General features: G+C 41.4%; 1 protein-coding gene and 1 long non-coding RNA gene across 3 annotated transcripts in view; both read right to left on the bottom strand.

Annotated features, from left to right (window-relative positions):
* Positions 1–8,673, bottom strand: part of ANKRD29 (ankyrin repeat domain 29) — a 29,375-nt gene extending 20,702 nt beyond the window's left edge. Inside the window, exons 1-4 of one of the 2 annotated variants that reach the window (XM_054816257.1) lie at positions 8,586–8,602; positions 6,181–6,228; positions 3,264–3,374; positions 1,596–1,694 (exon numbers count right to left, since the gene is read on the bottom strand). In XM_054816257.1, the coding sequence (XP_054672232.1) occupies positions 1,596–1,676 (81 nt within the window). In that variant the 5' untranslated portion in view covers positions 1,677–1,694; positions 3,264–3,374; positions 6,181–6,228; positions 8,586–8,602. Of the gene's footprint in view, positions 1–1,595; positions 1,695–3,263; positions 3,375–6,180; positions 6,229–8,585 lie in introns of both variants that reach the window. The other variant, XM_054816256.1, reaches the window with a different exon arrangement.
* Positions 8,674–15,906: 7,233 nt separating this feature from the next.
* Positions 15,907–26,898, bottom strand: LOC129203412 (uncharacterized). The gene is made up of 4 exons (XR_008576019.1): positions 26,811–26,898; positions 26,456–26,640; positions 17,020–17,192; positions 15,907–16,229 (listed from the first exon to the last, which is right to left on the bottom strand). It is a non-coding gene; the product is annotated as an uncharacterized LOC129203412 (long non-coding RNA).
* Positions 26,899–27,150: the final 252 nt, after the last annotated feature.

Genomic DNA, 27,150 nt, shown 5'->3' with positions numbered 1-27,150 from the left:
AGGGAAGGGGAAGGAGAAGGGGAAGGGGAAGGGGAAGGGGAAGGGGAGAGGGAAGGAAGGAAGGAAGGAAGGAAGGAAGGAAGGAAGGAAGGAAGGAAGGAAGGAAGGAAGGAAGGAAGGAAGGAAGGAAGGAAGGAAGGGAGAGAAACAGATTTTCCTGACTTTGGGCTCTCTCATCCCATGTAGAAGGTGCAGGAAACTGGAGCTACACATGAAATTCATGCCAGTGCCCAAAGCCTTTACAATAGCACACGGCCACTTGAGACCATTTCTCAATGCTCCCAGATGCATCTATGGGGCTCTCACTTCCCTAAGCTTCACAACAACTTCAGAACACAAGAACACTGGTTTGAGTATGTGGATTTAGTTTCAGAACAGTGCCTTTGGTCTTTAGGGTTTAAAATTTATCTCTTTTGCCTCCTCTCTGCAACAAAGTGATTTTGGTGGATTTGTGTTTCTCTTTTTGTTAGCTTGTATGTCCTGAGAGATACTCAAGAGCAGCTCCATAAAAGTGCTCTCAACTTTTCCTTTTGTGCTGCTTTTCAAGCAATGTTTACCTAAGGGAAGGGACACGTCTAAATACATGTTTTGTTGGAACAGGACCCCACTGAAAGACACTGACAGTCATGGTTAGAGCAAGTTTAGGCCGGTAAGTGCAAAGACACTTATATCATCAAATATGGCATTCACTGACTCAGTAACTTGCAGATGTCAGCATGAGACTCATGCTCTAGTTCCAGGTAACCAAGGAAAGGGAGAAACATTTGCTTGCATTGTCAAGGCAATGAGCATACTGCCGTCCTGCACTGCCTGCTGCCATCCCATGTTACTGCATGCCCTCCTTAAACTGCTTTTCTCTTAGGACCAGTGCAATTGTCATTATCCCAGAGAAATTCTGCTCTCTGTGTAGCCAGCACACAGACCAGAGTGGCTACAGGTACTCCTTACAACCATCTGCATGGAGTATGAGGGGAAGGCACTTTCCCAAAACCAGCCGCTGACATCCCTTCCACAGGCGAACATGTCATGGTGCGAGAGATGCCTTGAATGTAAAGCAGAGTTGCAGTGAAGGGTAGGGGTGATTAAGCTGTGTGATTGTTAGAGATGAGTAGGCTCAGACTAAGAGGCAGAAACTCCAAAGTATAGTAAGTCAAAATAATCCCTGGGCTAGCAATGGCATCTACTCCGTTTTAATGACCAGACTCTACAAATCAAAAGGTAAAGGACTTGTCCTTATCATTTATCCCATCCAGAGAGCTGTAAATTACTGTGCCAATAAGTAAAACTGCAGATGCATAAATGGTATAACACTGGGGGGTTACATCTCAGATGTAACTGCCCTCGCCAACCAGATGTGCTGGAAATGTTTGATGAATTATTTGTAAACGTACCTCTGTCATCTCATTTTCTGTTATAAACTCCAGACATCTGATTCCTTGATGTCATCAGGAGAACAGACCCTGTTTATACATGCACTGCACAGCAAGTGACAAAGAAGCAATTGGCAAAAAGCAACGGACAACACTCTTTTTATTATTTGTAATAAACCAACGGTCACTTAATCAATCCCTGTTTGAATGCAGAACTTCTCCTACCTCTCTCTGCAGATTGATATCTGCTCCTTGCAACACCAATTCCCGCACACAATCTATGTGGCCATAGTAAGATGCTACCATCAGAGCTGTCGTGCCAAGCTGGGAGTAAGGAAAAACAAGTCAGTACCTTCAACAGACACCTCCAGCACCGAATGGGGCTGTCTGGAAGAGACAGCACCTCTTCTGAAGAGCTGAAGGAAGCTTATGATCATCGAAAAACTCACTATCATTTAAAACTTACTTGGAAAATGAGCAAGTAGCAGGTGTTAAAGCAAAAACATTACAGACTTGCCTGCAGTGCTAAGGCCTGACCATTCAACAAATAAGTATGCAATGACTTTGCCTTATTGTCCAAAAATAAGTGCAACAAGAATAACAAGAATATTTTTGGTTTATACACAGCATTTTTACCAGAGAATCCCAAAGATCTTTGCACCATTTCCAGAATAATAATCTTAAACACAGGAACTGAGCGACTTAGCTGAGTCACTTAATTGTGAGTCATAGTCAGGAGTAAGGTCCGGGTGATCTGAATACTAATTCCCTATCCAAATGATGTGAGCAAACTCACTCTGTGACTCTTCACATTATATGAGAGAACTTTCCACACCAGAACTCTGTGTTCAGGTTCCCTCAGTACCCCATAAGGCCACCGCTCCAGTGAACCAATTGAGATTTACGTTACATGTATGTGGTGTATGGACAATATGCAGAAACCACATGTCAGAACGTCAGTCATAGCATCAGCTCCAGAAGTACTGCAGGACAAATACTTGCCTACAGGGCAAAAATGAAATGAAAATGAAAAGATAGGTTAAAGTCAATGGGCTTAGAAAATCTCTTGCACTTTGAAGGTATTCAAAGCAAGAGAAGCTGTGGCAGGTTCATGTTTCAGGCTGGAAGTGGCACTAATCCGGTAAAACACAGGCACAACTCTCAGAAAGTGAGTCCCAATGCCAAACGAAAGAAACCTGGGCATTTCTCAACCTCATTTTTCCCCTGCTCTTTGCCATAGCTTAGAACGATCAAGTATGTCTCCAGATGTTGTAGGCAGAATAGCAAGACTTACCCATTATCTGTGTTTTTAACCCATTTCTAATCTCAAAACTACTTTGAACCTGTGCCAATTACAGTAAGGAAATCCCCACGAAATCTGTCTGTCACGTGTCTGGGCTCCTCTTTGCTTGGCAATCTTACTGTGCCTTCATGTTAGTGACAAGTCCAGGAGCTACTGGGGTGGGGGAGGAAGAGGTGGGGAGGCCAGGAGTTCTAATTGTGAGGAGCTCTGCTAGCTGAGAGAATCACTGCTACCTGGGCTCGGTTGAGTCGACTCTTCACTGTGATCTATTACTACAATGACATTTCCCTGCAAAGAGAAGCCTGAGGTGCTAGGATCTGTGTTTTTAATGTCAGCACCACAAATAACTATGTAAGACATATTTTTGAGTGCTGGCAAATTCCTAACCCCTTGCCACTGATGTAAATCATCGCACTATTTTATCTTGAGTTTCAGACTTGCTTCATGACAAGAGAAGGTTTTAAATCATCCCTAAGTGCAGTGAGACTTTCAAATGTCTCATGTTAGATCCCTGCCACACCCTTGGTGCAGCGGACTATGGAAAGTGATGTAAAATCAGTGCCGTGGGTTTAGGTGCATTGTGTGCATACACTGTCTTTGCAGTCCACATCTACTCGCCCACTGTTCAGCAGCAGCTGGAGGAGAGCCAGGTTTCCTTTTCTTGCAGCCCAAAACGCAGCATTAGCGAGTGGTGTTTCCTTCTGGTGAAAAAAAAAAAAAAAAGAACAAAAAAGCAGAAATAAAACACTTTGGGAGATGCATTGGATAAACACATACATGCAAAATCTGCATGGAAGCCAGACAAGTTTCAGCTTAATGTTCTTTCAAAACCAGAGCACAGAAGGGAAACTGATTTCATTTCTTTCTGCAGTTACAGAGATCAGTCTCCCTGTGCTACCTCATGTTCTTTCAGGTCTCCCCTGTGTCCACGGCGGCCTATGACTCAGCTTGCTCTGTAATGAGGGACAACGATGCTAGTCCAGATCCACAGAGAAACATCACCGAAAACAAAATACTAACTGGTACCTGGGTTGCCTGCTTCTGTGGGGGGGCTGGGCAGTTAGAGAGGCTCAATCATCCTGCCAACATGTCCTGCTGCAGGACATCCTCCTGGGTTTCAGGTTAGCTACGTGCCTTCTCCTTCTTTTCTGCATATAAAGTCCCAATAGAGGAAAAGTGTTGCTCATGCATCTCCCATACCGTTTGGTCTGCCTCCTCCCTGGAATTAACACCCTGTAACTGTGGGCACATGAGATATCTCCTGGGTGATGCTAGGAAAAAGAGGCTAAAATCTTGCTGTCTATAGACTTACAGATTCATTTACTAGGTATGCAAGGCAATATGAAAGGCAAAATTAGGAAACTCTGAAATCTAGATAACACAGGCCACTGTTAAAAAATTGGTAGTAATATAATACTCTTTTGAGGCTTTCTTAGCCCTAGAAACAATGTCACAGTGTAACTTCTCCCGCGTAGCAGCAAATTATCACTGCCCCAGCGTAGGAGGACAACAGCATAAAAAGACAAAGACTTTGCTCCAGACCTCTCCCTATCTGATCCATGCAGGCAGCTGCCAAAATGCTGCCCTGACAGGTAAGCACTGCGATGGGCCTCTGATTTTTTTAAAGGGCCCAAACCCACCAACAGTTCAGTAAAACATCGTTTCACTGAGAGTCATCTTACATCAAAACGGTGTCAAAAATACCTGGGGGGCCTTGCTCTCCAGTGAATCCTGCCTTTAGGATAACCCAGAGAGAGCGCAGAGTGGATATAAAAGTCAATCATTCTGCTTCAGAAAATGTAATACACACTTCCCCATGTCTAAATGTCAATGCGCACGTGTAATGTGGTAGAAAATCAGGATTGGATGGTTTTACAGTTGATACTTAAAATGCACACATAGAGAAGAGTTTAAATTGCTTCCTTCGCTGACACACAATTAACAAACCTCGCAGAAACAAGCAGGCACAAGACCAATCCCGTGTGAATCTGTGCCTGATCTGTTGCACTGAGCGCTTTCCACGGGTTGCATTTTTAATATTCGTAGGTTGGAAAATTGGCAGTTGTTTGAGACAAGAGAAGTTTAAACCATTCAGTAAATTGTAAGACACTTCCTATAAATTGATAGCGATATTTCTTGTACCAGCACACATAGGGGCAGGAGTCTGAAAAATTTAGCAAGCACAGTAGGCTAAATTCTGATCTTCCTTTTACAGCTAATATGTTTCCCCTGGTGAATCTCTAGATAATGCTGACCCTCCTTGCTGGCAACACAGTAGTGTTTTCCTATCTTTACCCTTACAACCACTAAAATTTTATGTAAAAGCAAACAATTGACCTAAACACACAGTGGTCCTCTTTGCTCTGATTTATTAGGCAGGTATTTATTTATAGAGTTGGTAGTTAGGAAATTGTCTTCTTGTCTTTATTATTATGACATTCAGTGGAAAGCTGTTGCAAAAGAATGATATTTAGACCTTACAGAATGGGAAATCGAATTCCTTACCTTTTACTCTTTCACTCTATCCCTTAAAGTTTTAGGAAGCTTTGGAGCATGACAATATATCCCTACAGGGAAAGATTTATTTCATCCAGCCCAGTTTTCACTATGAGGGCACAGTAGCAATGTGACTGCATTTTATTATGCCTACCATATAACAACGCCTTTATCGATCATGTAGGCAGGAACCGGAATCGATATTCAGGAACTGTTTACCTGCTTTCATCAGTTTACATGAGGAGAGAAGGGAACTATGTTGCCAGTGTTATCCTCGTCTGGAGGCAGAAGTCCAAAGTCTTTAGCCTTATGAGTCATAAATTCCTACCTCTTTTTTTCCCCTTCTAACTCGTACAGTAGCTCTCCAGCAAATTTGTCCTCATACTTTGGATCGGACCCAAGGAACAGAAGAAGTCTCCCGTGCATCAAGGACATGATATCAGGTTTTTCCCAGTGGTGCTTTTGACCCAATTTGGAACGTCTGCTATCAGTACTTGTACTTCCCCTCGTGCCCCTGCATTGCTGGGGATTCCTTGCATAAAAGTAGAGTATACAGCACACTCAGACCATCAACCGTGTAGTGATTAGATAAGAAAAGCAAATACAAATCTGAGCTATATTTTACCTGCTAAGATGAATGGAATGTGCAAAATCATTCAGATGATCTGAGCACCCTACAAGGACGGCCTCAAGGAGTACCACATGGCAATTTCTCTTCTGCTTTCAAACCAAGGATTTATACCTCTCTGCTCTTCATTTGCAGGTGATATCAGCAATGGTGACATCACTGGTGGGCAAAATGTAAGATACTACTTTGGGATTAATAATCTGATTAATTGAATAATTTTTGAGCACCTGCTCAAACTGCAGGATGTGACATAAGCCTTGACTGCCGTTGTTCAGTTACGAACTCAATCCTGTCTCATCAGATACTTCTTAGGGAGAGGCAATGTTGAATTTCAAGAGATTAACTGGGTACAATTTTCATGTAATTCTTATTATAAAGCTCACCTGCTCCTAAAGCCTCCAAGTAAACAATTGATCCTCAGCATTGACAGTCTGGGAACAGAACGTAATAAATGTTTGAGAAAGTCATTAGCTAATAGCTTTGGTGAAAATGACATGTTCCGTTATGTCATTTGCTCCAGCATCAGCAACTTTCAGGATACAATATCCTCCACTTCATCAAGATCTCTAAAGCCTTATTTCAAACTCTGGCTGTGCTTTTCAATTCAATTGTCTGTATGCTTTTATGTGAGCCCAAAGATGAAAAGCTGCATTATATACTTACTCAAAAATGGCCTAGAGGAAAATATATGTTATAAATCTGACAAGACCATTTCTGTGCAGGAATACAGAAAAAATAAAATGCGATAATGTATCTGTATGTGTCATTTTAGGAATATTGAGGGGGAAAATTATAATTTTAATGCTGTGATCAGCAGCTCCTACTCCCTGCCCTACCTTTACTTGCTGTTTGCAGAGAAGAGGCAGGTTACAGTGGGGTGACAGCTGAGGAGGAAGAGTGTGGTTCTTAAATAGTGATCTTAAAGATGAAAGAAAAGAAGCAATAGGCAAAGAGAAAGAAAAGAGAGGGGAAAGAGACTGCTAGCCCGGTGGCTTATTCCTTGTACTGTCAAAATAAAACAAAATTCCTTTTCCTTTCTTACTTTCCAAACCAATCCTAATGGAAAGGACAAATTGAGTAAAAATTTTTAAGAAGAAGAACTGGAAATCAGGATCAAGCATGATACAATGGAAAATGTTAGTGGGACTTGGGAGGAAAGAGAGAGGACTTTATTAGACATCAATACATGCTACATGAACGATCCTGACAAAAAGGAAAGCTTGTTCAAGATATAAATGTAAGTTTAGACAGGCAAAAGATGGTAGAAGAAGAGAGGATATTTATGTGTGTAGAGTGAGAAAGAAAGATAAATGCTTCCTCATGGAGGTAATTTCCATAATAAAATGGAAAACATGAATAGACAGTGGCAAATGGAGATGGTAGGAATCCAAGGTAAGTACACAGTCTTCTGAGAGAAGGGGAAAATGCCAAGCAAAAAGACACAGCAAAGAGAGAGAAAGCAGAGGGAGGTAGGGGCTCTAATTCTCCAGAGGGAGAGGGAGCAGGGCAGTGAGCTACCTTGAACGGGAGTACTTGAGGGAATAGAAAGTGAGAAATAGGGCACAAAAATAGGGACAGAACAGAAAAGAAGACCTGAAGGATAAGGTAAAAAAACCAAGGAGGCCCAAAAAGGAGAAGACAGCAAGAAGAAGGGGCTGGTACCACCAGGAACATGGGGCTAGCATCCGTTAGGGTGGATGCTTATGAGAAATGAAGGTGGGAAAAAACTCACAGAGACAGAATGGAGGGACAGAAGAGCCTAAGAAAGAACGAGCAAGTATGATACCAATGCAGGACTAAAAATGAGATGACCACAGAGATTTCACCACCTAGTGTAAGGCTGAGCTGCATTGTGAGCAAAGGCACCCTGCTCCCTGCCACATCAAGTGGAAACCACCTGCTGCACCACCATCCAACCAACAGTGCCACCGCAGCACCAGCACTCCCAGGGGGAGACACACAGACGGGAGTGAGAGGCAAGTGCAGGGAATAATCCATCAAATTAAGCAATGCAATACAAGCAACACGGCAAAGAGCTGGCACAGAGTGGGTGATCAATAAGAGAAGGGCAAGCACAGCATCCAGAAAGTGCATAACGGAGGAGAAGATGTATATCTAGCATAAATATTACCCGTTAGCATCAGTAAATTGCTGCTTGCTTCCCTCTTTGCCAATTGATTTTATTAATCCTGTCCTCAGACTAAAAAACTTATTTTAGGTGATCTTTTGTAAATGACTGCTCTTGCATGCTTTTGGATGGAAGATGTACAAATAGTGACAGGAATCACAGACAGAAAAGGGAACGAACCAGCCCGGCTTCAGTGGCCACCACAGCCTGAAACGATGAGTACGGATAAACGCTGCCTCCTAACTCTTCCACAACCAGCACTAGCAGAGATGATTACAAAAGTGAAGAGGAGGCTTCTGACTGCACCAAAACCTACAGCGCTCAGCCTGGCCACCCTAAAACCAGCGTAAAGCTTCATGGAGGCTTGCAGTTTATGTAACACTAACCATGCATCCTTTTAGGGATGTCAGCTGTTTGAAAGCTCCTGCTCCAACAGCTGCCACCGCAGCACTCCCGGGGTACCCCATAGCCCGGGAAGGACGTTTTTGTTTTCTTTCCTTCCGCCCTAAACCACCCTCGTTTTTCCTAAAAAAAAAAAAGAAATCAGTCCCCAAATCCAAGAATATGACGGAGCATTTCACGGGCTGCGGGCACGGCAAGCACAAAGCGGGAGGCAAAACGCGCATCCCCCCCCGCCCCTCTCCCCGGCGCCCGGCTCACCTTGAACGACATCCTGCACATCGCAGCGCCCCGCCTCCGCGCCGCTCCGCGCTGCTCCGCGCCGATCCGCGCAGCTCTGCGCCCCGGGGCTGCGCGGGGCCGGGGCGGGGCGCGGCGCGGGGCCGGCGCCTCCCTCCCGCATGACTTTATGTTCATGAGTTTCTGGCTATTATTGCCCTTTAAAGTGGGGTGGCTTTTTTTGAGGGGAGGGGAGTGTTAGGGTTGTTATTATCGCTATCGTTGTTATTTTTATTGTTGTTATTGTTGTTGCTATTATTATTGTTAATAATAATAATACTATTACTGTTGTTGTTAACTAGTGGGCACAGTTCCCCCCACACCACCCCACACCCCCCTGCTCCGGCAGCAGCATCCCAAGAAACAAGACCCCACGGTGGGGACCCACACCACTCAGCCACTGGTTCAGACCTATAGATCAGGCCTCCGTTGCTCAGAAATAGCACTGAAATGGTCCGAAAGTCAGGCACCCCCACCCCAGCCTGGGTCTTCTCACGGAGCTAATGCCACCTCCATGGCACCTCTTTTGCATTTCACAGCCTTTTTCCCTTCATATCTAGGAAAAAACTGTCAAAAGGTATCGTTACGGGTATACCCACGCTGCAGCTGCACAAGCACGTGGGTGAGCGTTTGCTCACCTTGCACGTATCCAGCTATCACCAACACTATCTCCCATGAGTGATGCAATCTCATTAGGAAGACAGTCAGTTCTTAAGGGCTTAATTTTAAGCCTTTAAAAACTAACGACCATAAAGCCAATACATGTCCTGTTTTGCCTGGCTGCCACAGATTTCATTCGAAGTCTGTGTGATACAGAGTAGGCAAAACAGGGCATGCTCTGGTGGGACATTCCTGAATTTCTTTGCTGTTGTTGGTTTAAACCGAGCCCTTAGGGATTTTCTTCTTTTGATGTGCACACATAAATTCCATTCATGAGACAATTACGTGTGTGCATTGAGAGAAAATACTTGCACTAAGATCCAAATAGTTTATTCTACAAATCTGCAAGTGGAGGATTTTCTGCAGATTTTTTTCCTGAGGCAATATTCATCTGTGCATACAGTAAAACAAACTGTAGGCAAGCAGATGAAAGCTCCTAATAGCATAAACTCATCTCAGAATGTATGGCCTGGTGTGAACCTCACCTTAATTACAGAGAAGATCATACAAACATGGATGATCATTCTGATTTTTTCTTAAACTTAAAAATACTGAATAAACTCAGTAGATTGCATAGTTAAGAGTCATCCTTGCTCTGATCCAGTTGCACAGTGATGCTTGCCCACTGAATGAGGAAAATATTACTAATCTGTACACACTCCCTGCCTCACCCCTGGAAAATCCCTGTATTTATTCAATCTATTGTGAATAACATGCCAATCTTTTAACATTCATCTGCCAAAATGTTAAATATTCTGACAAAGAAAAACCAAAGAATTCTCTGGATGAACAACAAAAGAGGAGATTAACACAGCACAGGGTTTTGGGATCTGTATTTATTTTAGATGTCAAGGGACAAATTTTGAAGTGCCTTTCTTAATTTGCCCACAAAATCTGAAACTGCACCTATTTTCAATTGCACATGGTCTCCAGTGATTTAGCTGTTTTCATATTCAGGTGCAATAATTTGTCAGAATACAAAAATTTGTTGAATATAGAAATACATGCATAGGCCATGTTCTTTTTTGGTGACCATTTGAAAGTTTATCCCAAAAAGCATTTATCAACTATCTTTTTAGGAGTATATCTCTGTCTATTTTTACACTCAAAATCTTGTTTATGGGCAAAGAGGAAACACACTTCGTGGATATAAACCCAAGAATTTATAATTAGAATAACTGAATCTTAGCAGTCTAATCCAAGAATCATTACTAGAGCAAATATAATTAATGCAGAAAAGGAAAAAATGTAAGTCTATGCAGAAAAAAAAATCAATATTAACAATACTACAGTTAAAACTTGTACGAACTTCCTAGGTTTTACTCCTTTTTCTGATATTATCCTCACCTTTCCCCTGCTCTGCTGGGTCCTAAAGTCAGTGGTTTCATTCTGGTGGTGGTGGTTTGGGATGTTATGGTGAGCTGTCAGTATCTGGAGTTGGTCACTGCAGGGAATATGATGTTGATGGCTTCTTCTTCCTCCCTCTAGGATCTGCACAGGGTCATTTTATACGTTTGCTTGCACGCTTTTACATCGTGCTCTTTCTTCACTGGTCTGCAGCTCCATGTTACAACCAAACTTACTACACGTGGTGGCTTTTATGTTTGTTAGATGCTATTTTTTAGTTCCTTTTGTTATGCCTAAATCCAGTTTTGTCCATTTTCAGGTCCGCATTTCTGTACTTAGCTATTGGTGAGTTATTTATAGCGGTGGGGTCACCAGTGCTAAGCTTGCGTCCCACCTCTTACCATCCCACGCCCACGCTCAGGTACCCCGCATCCTGTAACGCCACTTCTCAGTCACACCAGGTCTGCATTTGTCTACACTGCATCAAGCCAGAGTGGTACTATACAAAGGTAAACAAAAGTAAAACAAATTACTCGTGGACACTTGGTCAATTAGAAGAAGCTGCTGTTAGAGCTAAACCATGTAAAACAAAGTTGAGGGGAGGCCAACAGAGCGAGTCTGACAAGTCTCAGTCCTGAGGCCTTGCAAACTCAGTGCCTGTAACTAGCCGTGGCAATATTGTATTTTAGGGCTACGTGGTTACACTACCCACATCTCCCCTATTCTTGATTCTTGGCAGGATATTTAAGATTGCAAGATATTTGAACTGGTTGGGATTTGTTACCCATTTGGCAGAATTCATCTGCAGGGCATCAAGCTGCGTTCCTATCACCTAGTATTTCATCACAGTGATTATTTTAAATATCCTGAGTCATGTTGTTTTGTACAAATCTGAAGGCTACCAAAAATGAATTGCTGGAAGAAATGAATCTATTGCCTTTAAAAGCTGATTCAACCATTCTGTGTAAGTCACAGACAAATCTCACCTAAGCCAGAAGAGTTCAAGCACAGCTATATGCGGAGAATTAAAAGAAGTGGCACAAATTTTGGGTTAGCCAAAACATTCATTTGGAGATCTTGATTCAAACATCTACCTGTTTGTATGCAAACACTACATTCATTTCTATTTGCTTTAAAAAATAGCAACCAACAAGCAAATACATATTTAGAAATGTCAGTGAAGAGCAACATAAGTTTGCTTGCTGTGTATGCAAACGGATAAATGTATCTCAGCAGAGCACGGTGGTCAGTGTAGGTTTTGTAACTTCAGTGAGCTCTGACATGGGCTTCTGCTTCCATCTCAAGAACTTATTGCTAAATTTGACTGCCATCTTCTAGACTCCAGAGCTCTTTGCTGCAGGGTGTATCACACGCTGCATCTGTGTAACTCAGGAGATACCGCACTGACAAATATGTTTCTGCGCTAACTTTTCTCACTTCCCATATGGCTGTATGTCCACAGTGTCGATGCAATTGCTTCCAATATCACCTGTATAAAGATCATTGATGGGGGCCTGTGACATTTATTCTTTGATTGTAACTTTTTTTTTTTAAGTTTTACAGAAGATGGAAGTCTTACTCTAATGCTATTGATTTCAGCTGTATCTGCACTGTCTTCTTCCATTAACAATTAGTTATTTACATATTAAAACCATGTAAATAGGTTTGTATGCTTTTCCAAAAATAAACTACTTTATCCAAAGAATAAATAAGAAAGGTAATTTAAAATGTAAATTGGAGCAATCTTCAGCAGTTTCAGTTACAAAGTTTGAAGCATGATTTTACCCAGACAACAACAGCAATATCCCTGGCTACTGTGAAGAGCAAATTGTATTTTTATTTTACCAAAGGTATAAATCCTCTTTATTACCCTAGTTCTCTCTCCATAATTTCAAAATCCTGGATCATTGCCTCTTAGAGGCCTGTTGTGTGTTTCTGCCTATGACCTCCTGTGTGGACTTGGGCAAGCCTTTTGTGCCAAAATCTTCGAAAATGGCTCCTCACTTTGGCTTCCTCACATTCTCTTGCCTTGTAACCCAAAATGCAGACACCCAGGACAAAGGCTACTTTTGAAAGCATCACCCTAAGGTTTTTGCACATCGTTTTTTGTCAGCCAGATTCAACACAGAATAAAAGAGCAGCTCTAAAACTTCTTTCTGTTTCTCTGATCTTTGGACCCTTTACATTGCTAAAATCACTCTTGATCTTGGCCAAAGCCTACACTGTGCTGTGGAGTGACCCAAGTGGGCCAGCTCAGACACCACCAGCAGTCCTGCTGTGCCAGCATGGATGTCTGAGCAGACCAACAAATCTAGCTGCTTGGCTAGCTAAATCAGTTCCCGCTGATTTCTCTGGGGATGTCTACATTAGTGTTTTAGTCTGGGTGACGAGTCCACTTCTGAAGTGAATCTCCTGATTATCTCCCTATATTGTGCTGTTGTTCTCAGTGTGGAGGGATCTTGCGCTATGCAAACTGGATCCATTTTTGAACTAAACTCAAAGAATTTCTCCAGAAGCAGACTTGGAATGCAGCAGCAAATGAATGTTCATGTCCTGGGATTGAATGACAGCTAATATGAATTAAAACAAACACACAAACCCAACATGAAATGGGTACAACATAGACTTCAGGTCCTCAGCACCATTTGCTCTACAGATCCACTCCTATTAGTCTGCACTACTTGCAAATGTAGACAGCCTGCGTTGTCCAAAGTAGATTGCTACTACTACCATAGCTTGCTTAGATATCTCTACGTTGCAATGCAGTCTTTGGTGTAGAAAAAAATACCTTATAATAAGCTGCCTGGTACAGCCATGTTGGCCCCCCCTCCTGCCTGAAAAGTAGCCAAAGTCTTGTGTCACTGCTCTGTCCCTTTGCCTTGTGCGTACTCTCTCATCCAGTGGGAATCTGGGAAGTCTCAATATTTGCCCAGGACTTACGGATGTCCTGCAGTACCTACAAATGGGCCACAAAACATCTGGAAATCCTAAGCATGCCCACTGCGATTTACTGTAGACTTCATGTACATGTACTCCATCAACCCTCTACACGGACACGGTGCACCCAACCTTTTCAGGGTGCACTATGCATAGGCAAATTCATGGTACAGAGCATGCACAATAAATGTGATACTTTCCAGGCATGCTGTATCTACCGAGCACAGCCTGTGTCATCAGCATGTACCTGTGCAACAAGATTGATACACCCTGGAGTGCCTGGGCATGCCCATCCTCTGTCTAGGAGTATTAATTATTCCTAATCCAGCATGTTATACCACCTGGGAGTGTTGTTCTGCCCAAAAAGAATCCTCAGCTGCTTCTCAGTTGCAATTTTTAACGCCCTTTGGCTCCTTCACAAGCACTTAGGGTTGAATATCTGGGCTTCCTTCTTTAAATGAGAATATCACTGCTTATCTTGTGTGAAACACTTGAACAAGCACAGATAAAACCACCTGTGTGTCTCAGATGGATCATTGCTTAGGTAATTAGCTAACCTTTGTTTGCAAAATGCCAGGACATTATGAGGTGAATATTACTTTGAGTGCAATATATTAGTGTTATTCCAACTGTCTTTCAATATATTTTTAGACAACTACTCTTAAAAAGAGGAATAGTGACAGATCTGAGAGGCGTTTCTAAATTAATTGGGCGAACTGGTATTTTACTTTCAGCATTCACTTGTGCGTACGGGGAGTCTTAAATCATGAAAGCACTGGTACACATCCATCAAGGTGTCACTGAAAATGCACAAGCACTCACACAGACTAGTGCCTCACAGCCTCGCTGCTGAGGTGTATGTAATCCCCTAACTTCATCTATTTATGAACGAAAAAGATGCTGCTCATTTCAAGCCAAAATGTTATTCTTGCTAGGACTCTATGAACAAAGTTTTCAATAACATAACTTCAGGAGGATCTGATACCTGAGACACTGAAATCAGAAAGTCCTACCATACAATGACAACGCCTAGGATTAATTCATAGGATTGCATCAGGTTAATTCATGCTGTAATGTCTTTCCAATACATTTACACCCTCTTTTATGAGACCTATTTCAGGCTTTGGGAAGCACTTATGTATATAATTCTTTAAGGAATCTTACCTGTTTTTGTTGATTTCTTGGTTGCAGAACCCTATTTAATTTGAAAATGAAATATTGCAAAATTCAGAGAAAATTAATCTGACTTTGAGTAACTGTCAATTTTACAATTACCAGGAATATTATAGTCTTCAACTCAACTTATATACTGCACTTTTTGTGTAAAGATTATTTTTTTTAAAGACATTCTGGTATCTCTGTTATACAGGTGATAATGCCTAGGTAAGGGAAATTGAACAATTTTTTCAAGATCACATAGCAAGCTCATAGAAGGTTCAGGACTAGATCCTGCATTTGGCTGAAACATTTCTCTGAGATATAGCATCGGCATATATTCCATGTAACATATTGGAAATTTACCACTCATTCAGTCCCAAGGCTAAACTCTAGTCGCACAGTGCTCTCTACTCGTTGTCACCACTGAGTATAGCTCAGGCTTAACTAGAGTCCTTCTTTGTGCCAGAGAAATAAATGCCATGCTGTGCATCTTTAGGAAAGTTGTGTACTGTAAATAAAACATCGATTCACATTACAGCTCTTCTGCTAACATCAATCGATAACTTTATCTCCATACCTAGGCAATGCAAGATCTCTTGTGCACCCAGTGTAGGACATACATTTAATTCCCAGTACCTCATGGAAAAGTGTAACAGCCAGAAGTTCCTATCTGTTAAATAGCACTGCCCTTGGAAAAATAATGTGCTATTTCTACCTTGCTCTGAGAGTTGTGGCAGAAGTCTGCTTTGCTTAATAATGTGAGCGTCAGCTGCTTTGAGCTGTGTAACAAACCTCTGCGGGACACAGCAACCCACTCTGACCAGCGTACATGAGGTCCATTCGAAGGCAGAACTTCCCAGGAGAGCTTTTCCTATGACACTTGACGGCTCTGCTTTCATCGCTGTCCTCAGACAGCTTCCATTTAGGAGTTGGCAACAGATTTTAGTAATCCAGAAAGTAAGTCTGTGAAGTGCTGGCAAAAAGAGGTTCCTCCCAATGGCTGGCCCATGCCATGAATTAAGCGCTCCCAATTATTCCTTTCACACAGCTGATGGAGCTCAGGGCTGAAGCTTTTAATTTAAATAAATTTAAAGTTACTGAGTTGAGACTCTGACAAGTGCCTGTGCAGAGAATGATGCTTTGAAGAGTGGAAGAAATGAATGGTCAGTCTGTCTTTTTAGACATACAGCAAGTCAGTAAATCTTTAAACAGTTTATGCATTTATTTCCTTATAAAAAAGCAAAGCAGTCATTTAAGACATGACTTTAAATCTTGAAAACAATAGGAAGACTGTAGCTTTTTTTCCCAGCTTCAGTTAATGCTGAAATGCTGCGATCTTTCCAGCATGTTATTAGTCTTCTAATAACCAGGGAAGTGGTCACAGCACCAAGCTTGACTGAGTTCAAGAAGCGTCTGGATAACACTCTCAGTCACGAGCTCTGATTCGGCTGGTCCTGTGTGGAGCCAGGAGTTTGACTCGATGATCCTTATGGGTCCCTTCCAACTCAGGACATTCTATGATTTCTATGATAAAATATATTGTATCTTTTGCATTACCTAAAGTTTCTACTTTTACTAGACCGAGAAGACCTGAAGTTTGCATTATGACTATACTGGTGAAATTTGTGAAATACTAAAGTTTTAAAAGAATTTAACTAAAGCTTAGTTGACTCTGTGATCTTAAGGGTCTTTTCTAACCTAAATGATTCTATGAGTCAATAATCCTTACAGTTTAAGACCATAATTCATCTACTTTTCTCCTTCCCAAAAAAAGACAGACATTAGAAATGTTCTGCAAATAAATTGTCTTATGATCATGCACTGTTAGTTAATTTAAATTTTTCTTGTTCAAGAAAATGTATTTAAATCATCAGTAACAACTTTGATAAAGCAGTCTATAAAACAAAAGTTTTTCCATCTGGCCTGTCATTTACATTAATCTTTCCCTTGCTAAACTGTAGCATAACCAGCTACATGGCCTGTTTCTTGTTTCCATAATATTTACAAAAATGCAAGCTTATTTTAGTAAAACCAGTGTATAAAGAATGTACTTTGAGTTGCTCTTTATTGTGGGAGATACTCTTACAAATGAACAGTGATAATAAGAGAAACAGTAAAAACTACTTTAGAAACGAATCCTGCAGTCTTCTCAGGAAAACTGTACCAAATATTTATGTATTCCATAAACTTTTTAAAAATAGAATGAAGAATTTACAAAATTGTACCTGAAAAAGGAAAAGTTTATCTAATGATAGAAATAGTTTACCCAATGTGTTCATAACTGTATGCATTCATCCTTCTAGGGAGCTGTTACCTTGAATCTTTTTTTTCACTCCACGGTCCTTTCGCTGAGGCCTCCTATTATATCAAATTTCATACCAAATTTGCTGGTATAAGCTGGCGTAAGGACACTTAGCTGCTAGGGACCACAGAAGTGTTATTAACTTCCTTCCTGTGGACCGCTGAACTGATGCGTGGGCTAGTGACCTAGGAATCAGAGAGAAGTTAGCATTGTACTTGAATAAGCAGTACAGAATAATTTCCACCAACTGTCATTTGAGTATTTCAATGAATTTGTGCTTTTGTTTCCTCTTCTCCATTTTTTCCCAGCAAATTAATGCTTTTAGCTACAGAGATAAAGTGACATGTCAAGGAAATCAATGAAAGGACTACATTTACTATCTAAGACTCATTTCCAGTCCAGTATAAGCACCAGCACACCATCCTCACTTTAGTGCAAATGCCCTTCAGCTTTGAAACAGTTGAACTTACACACCTCTATGTTAGCATCTGTACAGGAACATCGTGCTTTAAAATTTTTTAGCCTTCCCCTTCCAGTCTTGGAATTTTGCTCTCCTGAAGTTTTATTGGAGCATATACAGATTGTGACCGCATATTTTCTTCATCTGTCATTTCCTTTTCCTTTCCCTTCTTGTCCTCTGTATATGGTGACTTCATGACTCAGTCTGAAGTTAACTGTTTACCTATTTTCCATCTGCTCAGCCAGAGAGAAGCCACTGAGCCTGTGTTCAGGTGCTTTGGGTTTGCAGGCTTTCTAATTCCATGCATGGCACTTAACTACTGACTGATACTGGTGCAGATAACGAAAACTGGCTGTCTGAGTCCATGGAGAATCTAAATTTGATGGGCAATGAAGATCTCAAAATATAAAGGCATATTCAAAAGAAATAATATATTATTGTATTTAAGTCTACAGTGGGAGGTGACGTGGATCTGAGAACACATGTATTGCATGAGTGTGAGAACAATGTATGATATATCCCATATACTGCTACGGGTAGGAAAAACAACAGATTATTTAGAGTTTGCTACTTTTTTCCCACTGAATATAATTGACTCCTGTTCTTGTAAGTGGAAGTTTGCACAACTAACAAAGATAGAAATATAAGAAATTGAGCCAAATTTTAGTTATCATCCTAAGCCTAAGTAAACTGATTTGTTAAAGGGTGACACACCTCATTAGCGCTGCACAAGAACCACAAAACTGTATTTAGCACAGAAGTGTGATTCCCGCCGTCTCATTCATGTGAGACATTCTGAATGGCAGAACCATATGGGTTTGGTTATTTCTTCTCTGTCCCAAAAGCCTTGTCCAAGGGCAACAGAAGCAATTGCAGAGCGTAGCCTTCAGGGTCCAGACACTCTGAGATGGCTCCCTAGACACTCTGAGATGGCTCCCTAGGAGCTTACCCCACTCAATAAAACTGACCTGGTAGATTGGTTTCATCCTGACTTGGAGAGAGTGGAAGTCCTCAAAGGAAGGGACCTCAGACTTCGGGCCGAGGGTAAGGATGACAGGGCGTAAGCAAGTTTGGAAGGAGTCATCTCTACACATGCGAGAGGGAAACTACTTATATTGCCAGGTACAAAATTTATTTGAGTTACTGGCTACAGCTCAGTCTGTTCAATTTCTCTGTCTTGTGCCCTGCTGGTCAGAAAATCAGTCCACTAATTGAAAAGACAGAACTTGGCTAAAGAACGTAAGAATACAACTGTATGACAAAATACCCGAATGACAAAATAATATTACAGCAGGGCTAAGAAGCTACCACTATCACATCTCCTAATGAAGTGTCTGGTAATTAGCATGGCTGAAACCAATTGTTATTAACAAAAAAACAACAAAAAAAGACATTTATAAGAGTTACAACTCTTATAAATATCTCTTCCATAGAGGATTTTGATAGTGTATTATATCTGTGCTATGGAAATCTATAATTGTGCTTAAAAAAAACACAGCAAAGGTATTCGCCATTACATTTTCTGCATTTTCACAAGGGATTTGTTCTGAATTTACTACCTTTTCCAAGTTCCAAAAATAAAAATCAGAAAATCTTACTATTCTTGAACCGCATCTGTTTGAATTTTTAGTTACATTTGTTGCCTGATCCTCAGCTGGAATAGACCAATATAACACTGGAGTCTTCTCAGTTTATACTGCTGAAGGTCTGGCTTCCTACATTTAAACATAAGGTTCTATTTAAAACTTAAGAACTTGATGACACTGTGGTCAGGCTAGAGCTGGGGTTGAAGTAAACCTGAGGCAGTGCCTAAATTTGTGACAACAGCATTACCTAAAAATACAAAAACCTTGCTTGAAACAGATCCCAGAAAAAGCAGTTCCTTAGTAATACAGATCAGATCATAGAAAATTCTTGCAGAGAAAGCAATGAAATTCAAATGCCGATCTAACCTAACCAATGGTTTGAAAGTCTGTTAAGAAAACCAGTTTCCATGAGGAGCTGCTGGACGTACTGTGGCAGGGAGTCTGTGCATAGCTGTTTTCCTCGATTATGATGGCCAAAGCAGCAATAATAGCATTGATATCAGCAAATAAAAAAACAAAAACCAGGATGTGAAAAATATAAGAGTAGACATTTTATTTTTCCGCACATGTTTGACTGACAAGTCATCAGGTACTGACCAAAGGGAGCACATGCTTCTTCACAAAGAATCAGGCATTATATGACCAAGACTTGTTTTCTTCAAAAACTTTAAGTCCATGAGCAACTGTATTAAAAAGTACAGAAAGCCAAGAATAAAAAGGAAATCCATTAAGAAGCAAAACAGTAAAGTGAATGGATTTTAGTATCGCCCATTAGGAAGTTTCTTCAAGTTTAAAAAAAAAAAAAAGATACATCAGGGTCTGTAGTCAACACAGTGGAGAATGGTCAAGTGTAATTTGCTTAAGGAGTTTTAAATTAGCTGTACCTTTAGCTGCATGCCCCAGAGTGTTCCTCTTGACTTATTCTTTGGAACTGGATGGCAAAGAAGTTGTGTGTCACTTCCAGGGTTGCCCTAGCCCCTAGGATATTCAGTGAGTAAACAAAGACTGGGAGGTACTGGCATGACTTCTACACACTGGCTACTGATGAAGACTCATGTTTTTGCCTTGAAATTGCAATTTGCCTTCTCCTGAAAGGGGAAAGTGTTTTAAAGTACCAAACATACCCTTTCTCTCCTCTTTTGGCTTGTACTTCTCTGCAATAAAAGGGTGTGAAATACCAAAGCTAGGTCTCACATCAGCCACATAGACATGTTTAAGTTTTTGGCTACAATCTCATTGGCTGGACTCGATGATCTTAAAGGTCTTTTCCAACCTAAATGATTCTGTGATTCTATGATTCTAAGTCATGAGCTCTCACTAGGAAGATGTTTGTAGCTAGAACATTTCAAGAGAGACCAAAACATATAAAAAATTGCACTTAACATGTCATGGACTTGGAAAAGGCTCTAACGTAGTTTGTTACGAGTTGTGCAGTCTACCAAAGGCATGCATTCAGACATCGTGCATTAGAGGAGCGCAGCAGTACTGAGAGGCAGTTCAGTGAACAAGTCGCCTCTTACATCAAGGATCACAAGGATCACAACTTAGCCTATCTGTATTCAAAACTGTAATGACTGGCCTGATGCAGAGGGTTAAGGAAAAGTCTTTCATTAACTTTTCCTATTATGTTATGCAGCAAAGAAAAGAGATGAAATATCTAGAACAATCAAGAGCTACTTTAGAAGATGGTGGTTTGAGTCAGTCAGGTGCTTCTCTGAGAAAAGCAATGATAAACCAGCCAAATTAGATAATACTATCTTAAGTCTATACAAGAGTTTAATGGTTTAGGCTTGAACAATGTGGCTGCAGATGGCAGATTGCAATTTACCTTGAGAGCCCTGTTGGAAAGGGAGGGAGTTCACAGTGGCTTTCTATTATAAGAATATGCCAAGTAAACTTAGGAAGCAGAATGTGCAGGAAAATGTTAGTACATGAGATTGCTGGCTGGCAGAAGAAAAAACAGACTTGATATTAGGCTGCAGAGGAATGATATGGTAGCTACTAAGCTACTATACAAGAAGTACAGTTACATTGTACTGCAACATTATACAAGCCACAAAACACCAGTCTGCCAGTCGTGAAAAAGCTGAAAGAGCACTGGCTGACATACCTGAATCCTGTGAGATGATAGCACAGAGAACAAAAGAGGCTCCGACTGGATGGAGAGTAAAATCTAACAGGCACGGTACAAAAAGATCAAGAAAAAGATGGTCTATGAAGAAGTTTGGCATCATCTTAGTATGTACATCCAGATAGAAACAGCCGAGAGAAATGAAAAAAAAAAAAATCAAACAACAGGATGAAACAAAAGTGCAGTTCTGAATAATTTGGTTCTGGATTGCACTAAGAACTGTAGGCATCTAAACTGTTTCTGCTGACAGAACTGCATGTTTAGACCTGGGTCCTAGCTTCTATGGGCCTCAATATTCCAATTACAAAGAGGATAATTTCTCTTTTTCAAAGTAATATAGTAGGATCCTCAAATACCATGATACAAGAAATTTCTGCAAGATGAAAAAGATACTTTCATCAGAAGAGCAGAGACCAAAATGATCTTAATAGAATGCATCTTTCCTGATGAAAGACAGTGAAGACATAGGACTTGCCAGAACATAAATGTACATTGCACCATTTTCCTGTTATACCAGAGTGTGCGTGAGTAACCATATTTTAGCCTAGGTGTACTGCAAAAAGCTTTCAGTAAAACCAGTGAAAGTTTACGTATAGACATGAACTGAGTAATCATCATGCATAAGCATTTATGACAGGAGGTGATAAATACCTTATTTCCTTGATAAATGTAAGGAGCTTAATCGGAGCTTGAAATGTTCTGGTTGTGTATTTACACTCTAGGCTACAAATATGCTTAACTGATTGCAACTTTGAAAGATTGATGAGAGCTCCAGTACGTTGCAGGAAGACTCTTCCACAGATTAAAGGTTTAGGACTGGCCTCAACATAACGCCAGATATATAACTTTTATGGGGGGACAAGTTGCACCATTTAATCTTCAACGATCACTGAGTAGAGACTCGAATCTGTCTAATCTAAGATATTTTCCATCTACCTGGTAGCATATTGGTTCATTATTATCTCAAAGAGTGAGTTCCCACATCACCCGGTGTGGCCATGAAGGATGGGGTCATGGTTTAACCCCAGTAAGCAGCTAGGCCCCACACAGCCCCTCACTCATTCCCTTCCCATGGGATGTGAGAGAGAATCAAAAGGATAAATGTGAGAAAACTCGTGGGTTGAGATAAAGACAGTTTAATAGGTAAAGCAAAAGCTGTATACACAAGCAAAGCAAGATAAGGAATTCATTCCCCACTCCCCATGGGCAGGCAGGTGTTCAGCCATCCCCAGGAAAGCAGGGCTCCGTCACGCCTAACGGGGACTTGGGAAGACGAACGTCCCCTCCCTTCCTTTTTCCCCCAGTTTTATATGCTGAGCATGACATCATATGGTATGGAATATCCCTTTGGTCAGTTGGGGACAGCTGTCCCGTCTGTATCACCTCACCCCCAGCCTGCTCACTGGTGGGGTGGGGTGAGGAGCAGCAAAGGCCTTGGCTCCGTGTGAGCACTGCTCAGCAGTAACGAAAACAACCCTGTGTGATCAACACTGTTTTCAGCACAAATCCAAAACACAGCCCCATAGCAGCTACTGTGAAGAAAATTTACTCTATCCCAGCCAAAACCAGCACAGACAGTGAACGTGGTGCCTGCACAGGAATCAGGTTTTGTTCTTATCTTTTCCACTGACCTGCTGTGCAGCTCATGTAGCACGGTTCACAAGCCCTCATCTGTGATAGTTTTGCTGTCTCTTAAGTTCTGAGGTACTTGGTGCCACCTTCCAATTCCTGTGGTAAATCATATCAAGTAGGAGCTAAATATTACCACTAGTATTATTCACTGAGACTATTTCTTTGAGGATCTCGTTTTCACTGCAGGTTTCTGGTTGATGAGTGAAATATGCCAAGACTTAAATATGTTATAAAATGGCAGTATGAGATGAGATGTGCTATACTGTCCCCATCAGTAAGAGAATGAAACAGAAACTATATTAGCAAGGCTACTTCGGAGCAAACATTCTTGACTTGAAATTTTAAATCCATTCTTAAATGAACATAATTTAAAATAGAAAGCGTGAACACAAAGAATGATCTATAATCATAGTAGTGTAATTGCCTACTAGTTTAATATAATCTGTTAAAATAATACAGATCCGGAAACACTTTCAATTGCCTACATTTATTTAATGAAGCATTCGTCATCTGTCAAGTAGCAAAGTCTACTCCTTGCAGATGGGAAGAAACAAGGAAAGCAAACCTTATAAAGGCTGAAGGAAAAAGGAGGAGAGGATTTACTGGGAGGAAAAAAGGGCAGGTAGCTGGAGAAGAATGCTTTCTGCAGAGGGCCACTGTCTTATAAATGCTGATTGCTGGGAGCTGTCAGCTAATTAATTCTTATCTGTGTTTCTGGAACCTGTAAATACAACAAAAGATGATGTGAGGGGGAAGATGAAGTATCATCCCGTGAATTATTGATACTGACCTTTTTACAGGATGAAGTTCTATGTTAGATAGGGTGAGTCGAAGCTCAACAAAGTCACTAAGTGCTTTTCTGTGGGTTTCTGCTGGCTTTGGATTTGACTTAAAATAGATTAAAAAAAAGAGATACAGAGTTTATAAATTTGGAGAGTTGCGTTCAAAAAAAAGGTCTCACTTGTCTGTTCTCCTTACTCTACCTTTCCTTCCCGTGGTCCTAAAGCCCTGCAGAAGCCAGGCTAGACTTGTGCCTGCACATGGTCAAACCGCACCCTGCACAACGCTATCGGAACAGGAGGACCAATCTGCTAGGTAATGTCCATCTGCTAGTGACAGGCCACTCTGTCATCTCCACGTACACACCCACAGGCCTGCTCCTGTCTCCTCCCTCACATACATGATTCACCCTGGATTTACATAGCTCCAGGGTTTCTGCATAAAATTTTAGGTCACTTAGACTTTTTATAGAAATCAAGTTATTGAGTACCCATGTTGGGAATGACACTATAAACATTTTTTTCCAACTGCTTTGAGTAAAAGGCAAAAGTTGTCATTTCCTAAGATCTGCCCACATCTTTAGGTATCACTACAGATTTTTTCACAAAATCAAAAAGGTGACATTTTAGTCTCCATTTCTAGAAAATACACTGAATAAAAAGAGCCTTTTTGGCATAAGTGCTTAATAAAAGGACAGGAAAATCACCCAGAAAGCAAATAAAATCTTTTTAAATCTAGCTATACATCAAGCAAAATGCACATAATTTTATGAGGAAGGGAACAAGAGGATTTCTTCCTCTATTTTTCTATCTGATAGGCTAATTTTCTGAATGTCTTCAAAGTTTCATCCATGTTTTTAACTTTTAGGAAACCAGATCTAAGAATATGTCATGATTTTAATAAAGTATTAGGTTCTTGCTCACAGAAGCCATGTTTTCTATGTGATACTTCTCAATAAATACACTGATACTCCCTATTTGAGAAAGGATGTCTCCTGTGAGCAAGGGTTGCCTTTTGTGCTGTGCAACCTACCAAACAGTTGACAAGAGTCTTCTCTTTAAAGTGAGATTGCAAAGGATCTCCTGAAGCTGGATTCCTTACCTGAACTACCCACAAAACTATTCCAGAAAAATTTGTCAGGTATTACTCTACACAAGTGCAGCCAAAGAAAATTTGGAGCGGATTCTGGTAGATACAGGATTTAGCTCTGTATCTCAAATTCTTGGTTTAGGCACTTATTTTCCATACTTTAACAGTACCTTCTGTGATTTTTTTTTTAAAGCTTCATCAAATATATTTGGATCACCCAGATTACATTCTGCTTATTCTTATTCTAGGCTTATGCTTGTCAGAAACCCCTTCCAAGGTGTTTATTGTAGAGACCAGGGACAGAGGTGCAGAAGAAGAGTTCAAAACTCAAAACATAGGAGTGCTGCTTACAATCCCCACACAGGTAATGGCAGGGCTCTGTGCAAGAAGTGTGTCCAAACTAACCAAAGGTTATTTCTTTTGCAGTTATTTCAATTTGAAGCATTCATTGCAAAAGGTGCCTTGTCATTAAAATCAACAATGCCACCACTGGAGTCCAATCTGTAGGAATGTACAGGATAACTGGAGTAAACTAATTTCTCCAAATGTTGTGACAGACAGTAAGTTTCTCTCTGGTTGAAGAAGAGAAAATCTTTCATGGCTTGTTGGATAGATACAGAAGCAACATCCTTCAGAGATTGCTCACTGAATGTCCAGCCTGGAGATAATCTGCCTACTCTGAAAGAGATTGTAATGATTTTCTAATTTCATAATTGTAATCTTCATCAGTTCCTCTGAATATTGTACTTTATAATGGATTTCCCTTAAAGTACCCAAATTTTTCTTTTCTACCAGGAACATGCTCTGCTCAGCTTTTATTTAATTTGATTTAATTCCTCTAATAATAAAGAGGACAAGGATGCTCAGGAAGTTAATGGATGGCGGGTAAGAGCTTGCTTGCTCCAGACTTAAAGGCCACTTACATCAGATACTTCCAGATCTCCATTTGTAAAAACTAATACACTCCAAGATATACTTAGGATTTAACAGGTTTTCAAGAAATAGGTTGAAAAGACCCATTAGATATTCTGTCTAATAATGGGGCATTTTGTTTAATGGAACATTTGAAGATGGTGTTGCTTGTTTGTGCTTGAACCTCTCTTAGTTTTTATGAAATGCAAACTATTGGCAGGAAGTGACATGAGGGACCTGTGCAATAAGATAATTTCCTTTCCACAATGTCACAGCTGGAAAAGGAGAATATTTTTAAGCTGGTCTAGAAATTGAAAGCATTTATGGATAGAATAGCCAAATCTGATATATTTAAATTGCTACATTTATGAAAGCCTACTTTTCTATGGAGGACACAAAAATTGTCTCCTACAGATATGTCTCTATGCTGTGCTGAAGCCATAGTGGCACAAAACCAAGGGAGGTGATATTTTCTTGCAGACAAAATCAATAGCTTGCAGCTGGTGCTTCCTGAAAGAGTATACCAGGGATCTCCCTTGCTAGTGCTGTGTGGCATGTAGCAAAGCCCTCAGAAAGTTACGAAATACTTTGCTACTCACATGAATCACTATTAAAATATTATAAGTATTTGTATCTAGCCGTATCTTTGCGCCTGAATTTGGCAAATTTTATGAAGAGAACTGAGCATTGGACGTGTGAGTGTGTGGGGGGTTGGAAATGTGAATAGATACTAAACTTAGGATAGCAATGCCATTAAGCAGTGCAACTCCTGATACAGATGACATAGTTGTCAGGCCTCCTTCTCCCTCCCCAGCCTCCCTTCCAGCTTCTGTGTTACCCAAAGCCTGTGCCAAATACCTTCGAAAAGACATTCTCTGCCCTGGATGAGCAGGAACACCCGTGTCACAAGGAGCCGAGAGCACTGGCTGTGCATTGCAGTGGGCTGGCCTGTGCTGCACGGTTTGCAGCAGCCTCAGAGCATTGAAAATGGCAAGAGGAGTTGCGATTTCTGCAGCACAGCTGCGCAGGGTCTTCCCAAGGACCTGCAGACAGAAGCAGAGAATACCTTGTGTGCAGACAGCCCTGCGCGAGGAGAAAGCTGGGAAACCTTCATTTTACTGCCCATATGTGACAGGACAGGTCACGGCTTACAAGTGTGGGATGCTCTGAGATTTCTTCACGGTCTGTTAAAAAAATTAACCCGCACACTTACCGACGAAGGGGAGGATCAGAAAGCTCTGGCTGAGCCGTGGTGTGGCGGGGGGTGTCACCTCTCGGCATGCCCGCGGAGCTGGGCGTCGGGGCACACACCTGGGGCAACCCCACCGGCCCGGAGACCCTTCCCTCCCCGTCCCGTCCCGCACACCCGCACGCCCCGGGGGACGCGGCCCGCTCCGCCCGGGGCTGTGTCTCGTCTCGCTCCGCCCCAGCCGTCGCTCGGCAGGCAGGGAGGTGCGGGCAGGGAGGTGCGGGCAGAGCGCGGGCAGCCCCCTGCCTCCTCCCGCCGCCTCCCAGCCCGGCCCGCCCGCCCACCGCAGCTATAGGGCCGCCCT

Source organism: Grus americana, chromosome 2 (genome assembly GCF_028858705.1).
Source record: "Grus americana isolate bGruAme1 chromosome 2, bGruAme1.mat, whole genome shotgun sequence".
NCBI classification, from domain to species: Eukaryota; Metazoa; Chordata; class Aves; order Gruiformes; family Gruidae; genus Grus; species Grus americana.
This window is presented reverse-complemented; position numbering and strand designations above follow the sequence as displayed.